This window comes from Quercus suber, unplaced genomic scaffold, assembly GCF_002906115.3.
Source record: "Quercus suber isolate HL8 unplaced genomic scaffold, Cork oak 2.0 scaffold_57, whole genome shotgun sequence".
Lineage (NCBI taxonomy): Eukaryota > Viridiplantae > Streptophyta > Magnoliopsida > Fagales > Fagaceae > Quercus > Quercus suber.
Window position 1 is genome coordinate 1,577,325 of NW_027069522.1, and position 8,625 is coordinate 1,585,949.

The 8,625-nt window shown below is 36.3% G+C and overlaps 1 protein-coding gene across 1 annotated transcript; it reads left to right on the plus strand.

Annotated features, from left to right (window-relative positions):
* Positions 1–226: 226 nt before the first annotated feature.
* Positions 227–8,364, plus strand: LOC112036167 (transcription factor ORG2-like). Its single transcript, XM_065772373.1, is given in 5 exon segments — positions 227–306; positions 6,191–6,212; positions 6,909–7,107; positions 7,110–7,264; positions 8,239–8,364. Coding segments are annotated over 5 exon segments (582 nt in total).
* The last annotated feature ends 261 nt before the right edge of the window (positions 8,365–8,625 follow it).

Genomic DNA, 8,625 nt, shown 5'->3' on the forward strand with positions numbered 1-8,625 from the left:
AGTGATGAAAACAGGGAGAGGAAATCAAGCCTAACACTCAGTTCTTAGTGGGTCCCATGCAATTCTCAGTTTGAGTGATGAGAACTGAGACATATGACTCAAAACAGGGCTAATCCAAACAAGGCCTGAAGCTTTAGAGTCATCTACTCAAGATTACCCTCCATCCTAGCCAAAACTTGAGCCCAGTTGTTCCACCATCTCCACTTCAATTGGCAGTAGCCCTACGATGGTTAAGAAGCTTTATCACAGTGCTAGCAAGTGTGATCGTTGCAAGAAGATTAATACTTTATACTCTAGTCTTCATACGTGATAGGCCAAAAACGAATTTGACCCCTTATGATTAATTAACCAATTAAATTAACCAAGTATATTAATTAAGTTAATTAACATGCAAAAGCATGGTAGCACAAACAAATCACCAAATAACTAAATATGCAGTGGAAATTAAATGACATGGTGATTTTGCCATCGGGTGATTTTCAGGTCACCACTCCCGAAACTCCACTATTATCACAACAAGCGGTTACAAGTAAATGAATCTCAAGTGCCTTACCAACCTACAATTGAACCCTTACCCCAATACCCAATTGGACTTGTTCTATAGTGACAGTTTCCCCATTTTAATGCATGGCTCCCAAGTATGTGACTAACAAATGCGCAGATCCTAGTACGCGACTTCAACACTAACTGAAAGAGAGGTTGGCTGCAAAGTTCTTCAGTTCATCCTACACGATGAAGATCAAGAAGATGCTTGGTCACAAAACCCAAAGGTGCACATACACAGCAACTTCTATATAAGAGATGAACTAGTGCAAGAACTTCGTCTCTGGTCACAATTTGCTTCAACAGAGTTTTCTCAATGCTTGTGCAACTTGTGTTCTGTTTGACGGCCCTTAAAACAATCCTTTTATATGTCTAGGGTTAGGAGAAAAGAAGGCCCAAAGACACATTCACGGATTCCAAGAAATTAGATTAGAATTTTGATTTTTATAAATCTCGACAGATAGAAGTTGTTCAGCAGCTGTCGAGCAGGTGTTGAGCTTACGGGCTGGAACAGCTTTCTAAACCTTGACACATATTAGTTGTCAAGTTTTAGTAATCTTGCACTTTCAGCTTGTTTTCTTGGACAGACTTGAAGGCTTCCTCATTTGATCTTGAAACATAGTTTCTTGAAGTATTTCAACACATCCTAGATCTACCCAATTACAAGTAAAGTGTGTTTTGTCAAAGGATTAGCCAATTACATAAAAGAATGACATATGTTCTCTAACAAGTGAAACCACATATGTCCTAACAATCTCCCCCTTTGGCAATCCGTGACAAAACCACAACAAACAAATGACCATATGAGAGAAATCATAAATCACTCAACTCATATTCACTTGTTGAATACAATAAAATCTATCCTAACACAAACTCTTGAAAAACTTTGCAAGAAGAGAGTTTATGGCAAGTAGACTTTGACAACCTGTATTTTTGAAACACTTTAAACAAAACTCATCAAGGCATCTTGTGTGAAACAGAAATAATAGATTGCATACAAGTATAAGAAATATGTGTATAAAGATAGAGAAGAAACAACACATGTAGAAATAGGTGAAAGAAACATACATCCATATATAGAGAAAATAAGTACAATATATGTAAAAACTGGTCATAAGACCTAAAATACAAGAACAATGTAGCTAAAAAGTAGAAAAGAAAAAGATACATCATATCCTCACTACATCCCTCAAGTATCAACACTCCCCCTAACAAAAATGTCCTATACTAACTCTCCTCCTAAGATGACTACTCTCGTATCCCAAAATTACTCCCCATTTTTGTCACGAATGACAAAGGGTAAAGTGTCAAATAGATATCTCATCAGTAGAGCTAGCATCTCCATCATCATCATCTGAAGCATCATCGTCCTTATCATCGTCATCCTCATAATCAAAAGCCGCTGGAAGAGGTGGTGAAGGAGTAGCCTTAGGAGCAAAACAACCCATGGTCGTTTGTTATCGTGCAATACGATCAACACAAACATTCACCTAATACAACTCAGTGGAGAGTGTATCAAGGCGAGCATCCATGTGCTACAGCTGCGCCATGATGTCTCTTAAGGACATATCGCTCATGGAGGAAGAAGGAGCAGATGTAGATGGAATAGAACGGGATGGAGCTAAACAGAAGGGAGGAGTGGAATCCGACTGTCTCGACCTAAACTGAGCCTCACTACATTTTACGGTAGCAGCATCTATGGCACACATGAAAGGGAAATGGTCGGACATAGGAAAAGGAATGAAAAAATGGCATAGAATCCTCGTGATAGCAGAAGGAAAGATGAGCTTATCACAGGTCTCCACATCCAAATGAACATCTATAATAGACAAAATGAAATGAGAAGGAAAATCTATGGTAAGATGCTCAAGAAGGGATAACAAAAATCGAGCACGAAGCTCTGTGATGGAGTTGTAGTGAGAAAGCGGATGAAGTACAAAAGTCATCACCATGTTTAAGAATCTAGGACCTTTAGGAAAAGGCCGACATGATGTACACTGACACTCACCCCACTCCGAAGGGCGCTCACAGAAAGCAGATATAAGCTCATCCTTGGACACAGTCCGCAAACGCTCACAAGAAGGATAGTCAGGAAACTTTATCCTAGGAACCCGAAGCACATCTGCAACAAGTTGCGGTGTGACAGGGATGCGCGTACCTCAAATACGAGTAAAGAAAAGAGGTATTGAACGATCAATCTTGTGCATGTTGGAGTAAAACCCCTGAATAAGCACTAGAGGACATGTGACCGGGACATCACACAGTGACTCCCATCCCCTACTGTGAATGACAGAGGGAAGGTCAGTGTCGGCGAAGTCTGCCAAAATGACTTGGCGTTCTGAATGAACACCTCGTCTAGAGAAGTTCTCCGAGAATGCCTTGTGGGCATCATCATCACGAACTGAAGATTAAGAGGAATAGAATCAGAAGAAGAGGAAGCTCCAGAACGAAGAGGGTTCCGAGCAGAAGTAGATTTACGCTTAGGTGCCATAGACACTACTAACGTAAACAGAATGAGAGAGAGAAAGAGAGAAAGAGACAATCAGAAAAGTCCAATAGCAATTCAAATATATCAAATATATTGAATATAGAGTACGTATGCATGGGAAATACATGAACATGTGACATGCAAAAGAAATTTCATTATGGACTTAGTCCAATCCAAACCTACCAGCACACAAACATATTACACACATCTAAATGCATGAAAATACCATTAGAATGCAAATTTGATGCAATGCATGAGATTTTGAACACCTTTAAAAGAAAACCCATCCTAAAATTTCAAGAAAAACTTATCAATTTTAAAAAACCCCAAAATTTTTCAAAACCCCAAAACCTAAGATTCAAAAACATGAAATGCATGAAGAATGAAAGGAAAAGAGATCATACCAAGTGATTTGAAGCAAGAAAAGACCGAAAATCATGTGGGTTGAAGGTTTTGAGTGAGAAAAAAGAGTTTGGGAGGTGAACAGGCGTGGACAGATCGAGAGAGATTGAGAAAATGAGAACTGGATTGCGAATAGGGCTTATATAGCATCCTCAGTAAATCTCGACAGATGAGGTATTGAGAGGTGTCGAGCTAGCTGTCAAGGAAGGTGTCGAGGAAATGGTCGTCGACAGATGCTGGTGTCGAGGAGGTGTCGAGGAACAAACCACCAGAACCAAGAACAGAAGCTCGATCGATCCACCAGGTGTCGAGAAGGTATCGAGGAGACAGAAACTTTCTCGATCAATCCATCAGGTGTCCAAGAGTTGTCGAGATTGCGATAAGGAAAAAACTTAAAAAGCTCGACAGATAGCTAGGTATCGAGGAGGTGTCGAGCTTGCTTTTAAAAACAATTTTTTGAGAAGAGAAAAACATAAACATGAATGCAATTAGACATGCAACTCAACCAATGATCCAATCAACATATTCAGCTCTCAAAATCGTTCCTCAACAAAAATTTTAAGCACATGGATCCTCAGAAATGCACACATACACTAAACAAGTCTAACCAATTTTATATTTCAAAAACGAGTCAAGACAGTTTAGTGAGCATACATTAGCATATGTAAAACCTTGTGATGGCCAAATCACATTGTACCTACACGTGTATTAAGAGTAGCAAAGAATATTGTGTATTGTGTGTGAAAAACATCGCAAGATTGCATAAGTGTGTACATGTTATGATGATTTGAGATATGAGAAAATCACTTTAACTCACACACAATCATAACTGTTTGATGGGGATTATCACCTTTGAGGTACATCCTATAACTCCCACATCTCCTAGAAGACACGCTTGTAATCATATTTAAAGCATTTTTTTTTTATCTTTTTTCTTTTTATTTTCTTTGCATATTTTTTTTTATTTAGCATATCATGCATGGACATATAAGAGAAAGAAAAGAAATACCCAATGATATTTGACACTCCAATTTTGCTATGCTGAAGCATACAAATGTCATTGACACTGCACTTTTACTATGCCGAAACATATAGGTGTCATATTATGATTGACGGGCAACAGTGGTGATTCTTCTATCGCTGTAATCTTGGCATGGAATCTCTCGGGTAGAGATCTGAGCATCTTTCTCACAATCTTGGGTTTAGGAATGGTTTCTCTAAGATTGAAGGCTAAGTTCACTATGTCCTTGAGCTTGGCATAGTACTCATCGAACGACTCATCCTCCTCTATCTTTATTTCTTCAAAGCTTGTAGTGAGCCTTTGAAGTTTTGAATCCTTGACAGCCTTTGTACCCTCATAGATTGTCTGGAGGATGGTTCATGCTTCTTTTGCAGTTTCAGTAGAGGATATCTTCTTGAACTCCTCATTGGTGACTACGCTAAATAAGGCATTCAACGCTCTGCTGTTGAAGTTTGCCGCCTTGATCTTGGCCTCATCCCAATCGGCCGGGGCTTCTTTTGGCTTGGTCTAGCCAATCTCTACAACTTGCCACACCTTTTCATCTAAAGACTGTAAGAAAGCTCTCGTGCGTACTTTTTAGTATGCATAGATAGTGCCATCAAATAAAGGAGGTATGATTAATGACTATCCTCTATCCATGACAAGTAAGGGTTAATGGATCAACACAGCAAAGATTAAACCTAATCAGAGTGTGCTTGCTTTGATACCACTTGATAGGTCAAAAACAAATTGACCCCTTGTGATTAATTAACCAATTAAATTGACCAAGTATATTAATTAAGTTAATTAACATGCAAACGCATGGTAGCACAAACGAATCACCAAATAACTAAATATGCAGCGAAAATTAAATGACACGGTGATTTCTTTACGAATGGGAAAAACCTGACGGCAAAAACTCCACTAGGTGATTTTTAGGTCACCACTCCCGAAGCTTCACTATTATTACAACAAGCAGTTACAAGTAAAGGAATCCCAAGTACCTTACCAACCTACAGTTGAACCCTTACCCCAATACCCAATTAGATTTGTTCTGTAGTGACAGTTTTCCCTTTTTAATGCATGGCTTCTAAGTACGTGACTAACCAATGCGCGAATCCTAGTACGCGACTTCAGCACCAACTGAAAGAGAGGTTGGCTGCAAAGTTCTTCAGTTCATCCTACACAATGAAGATCAAGAGAATGCTTGGTCATAAAACCCAAAGGTGCACATACATAGCAACTTCTTCAGAAGAGATGAACTAGGGCAAGAATTTCGTCTTTGGTCACAATTTGCTTTAATAGAGTTTTCTCAATGTTTGTGCAACTTGTGTCTTGTTTGACCCTTTAAAACAATCCTTTTATATGTTTAGGGTTAGGAGAAAAGAAGGCCCAAAGACACATTCACGGATTTCAAGAAATCAAATCAGAATTTTGATTTTTATAAACCTCAACAGATAGAAGCTATCGAGCAGGTGTCGAGCTTACGGGCTGGAATAGCTTTCTAAATCTCAACACATACTAGCTGTTGAGCTAGCTGTCGAGCTTAGTAATCTTGCACTTTCAACTTGTTTTTTTGGACAGACTTGAAGGCTTTCACACTAGATCTTGTAACATAGTTTCTTGAAGTATTTCAACACATCCTAAAACTACCAAATTACAAGTAAAGTGTGTTTTGTCAAAGGATTAGCCAATTACATAAAAGAATGACATATGTTCTCTAACAAGTAAAACCACATATGTCCTAACAATATGCTACTTCCCCCAGCTGATCAAGCGGTATTACTAGTAAATATTTGCTTTCATTTGAAAAGCTCTCTGAACACTTCAATTTCTATTGCTTTCATGAGAGTTTCCTATAGGAAACTAGTTGAAGAAAGAATAGCTCTTAGGCTCTTAGCAGCTACTAGATAGAGAAATTTCTATTGTTGGTCTGTTTTCACTCTCTTGGGTAAAAAAATGGTCAACGACTATTACTTTTTTGTGTTTCCAATTCCGTCCAAATTCAAATCCCTCACTTTTATATATAAAATAAAACTTGCCAATTTGGCCCATAATTCTCACATAAAGTAGGTGGGAATTGCTGCTTTTATATATGATAGATGTCTAAAGAGTAATTAGGATTATTGTTAATAATTTATCAGATGTTCTATGCATATGCCTTTTTTTTAAGCATCTTTAGTACCCATTTGGTATTGAGTCATTGACCTAAGAAATAGAAGCTTTAACTGTAGCGCTTTTGTGAAATAGAGCTCATCCTCTTTAGTGTTTTATATATGTATTTGACAAATTATGGTGAATAGCACTTCAAAATCTGAATTTATGTAAGTCTATAAACTACAGTTCATATTTTGCATAAGAAATATAATAGAAGTTGAACATGATGTTAATCCTCATAGACATAGTAGCATTTGACGCATTTCCAATCACTATCCTTTCCCATAACAATTCACTTCAATTGCGTTTTTGTTACAGGAAAAATTAAGCATTCCAGCTACAGTTTCGCGCATGGTCAAATACATAGCAGAACTACAACAACAAGTGGATATATTGATTCAAAGGAAGGAAGAGCTTATATCAAGGATTTGTAGGCAAGGTGAACAAATTCATCAAGAAAATCAGAGACAAATTGCAAGTTGGAGCTCTTTATCTGCTGTTTCGGCAAGTTGGCTTAATATAGAAAAGTTATGATTCAGATATCCACATATAAGGTTCATAAGAGTCCATTGGCTGAGATCTTGCCTAATTTGGAGGAGGACGGGTTTCTAATATTAAATGCTTCATCTTTTGAGTCCTTTGGAGGAAGGGTGTTTTATAATTTGCATCTGCAGGTATATATGTTTTATATTATTTGTTCATTAGTTTTGCTGTCTTGAAGTAAATTGATGATTATATGAGCATAAAAGGTCTGTAGAGAACCATAGACAAAGTACATATAAACAATCTAATTACTCCATGATAAAATTGGTTTTTAATCATTCATTAATAAATAAGTACTTTAGATTTTACGGCTTTATCAAAATCTAAATACTATATATATATATATATATATTAATGATATAATGAAATCTAAACCATTCATTTGTTAATTGATCGTTTCAATTTAAAAATGTTACGGTAGAGTTGCTTTAGAAATCAGCGGTGGAGCCAAGATTTAATTAGTTTCAAGGGGTAAAAATTATTATTATCATTCATATGCTTTTATACAGTACTTATGGACATACGTAAAGACGTGCGCATGCGCACACACATATATATAAAATACTTAAGAGCAATCTAGATGATAAAATGTAACTCATGTGAATTCAAAATAACATTATTAGAATGAAGAAAATGCATAAAAATAGCATATTCATTATATTGTGTTTATTTGTAAGGGTTTTGTATATGAATAAGCCATTTTGTTTTTTTTTTTAATAGACAAAATTTCACTTATGATTCTCGTGGATTGGATTTTAGTAATTAGATAAATCTCTAGCATATCATAACACTTAGTCAGTTTTTGCTTAAATTATAACCATTTTAAATCTCTAGCATATCTTAACACTTAAGTACAATTTCTGCACTCAAACTTTACATAAAGAATTTGAAAAATACACTCATTCTGATGAAAATAATAAATTATTATATTAAAATTTGAAAACTATTTACATTTTTGAAAGGTAACTCTTTTTTCTCTCTCTTTAACCTTATTTTTATGTTAAAACTTAATACTTTCTTTCTTCTTCTTCTTCTTTTTTTTTTTTTTTTTGGTTATAAATGAATTTTAATACGTATTTTTCATGGTCCATTGAGGATTCAACAGGCGGAAAGGACTTATGCTTTGAAGCGTGAGGTTTTGAGTGAGAAGCTCCTATCATTTTCCGAAAGGGGGGAAGAGATCAACTACGAAAATCTTGGCTCTATATATTTTAATGATGATTTATATTAATGGAACTTTTTATTTTTATTTTTTATGAATATATTAATGGAACTAGGACAAGCTAGGTGTGTTGGTCTATATATTCAAAGGGACTTTGATAATAGCAAACGCTTATATATGCACATATGCATACCTATCACTGTGAAAGGTAATGGCACTGTGAAAAGGTAATGGAATCATATGTACATTTTGGAAACACGGACCAAAAGGAAACATGTAGTTAAAGTAAGATGGAACAATCGGAGGAGTGCTATTACAACCTCAATACAG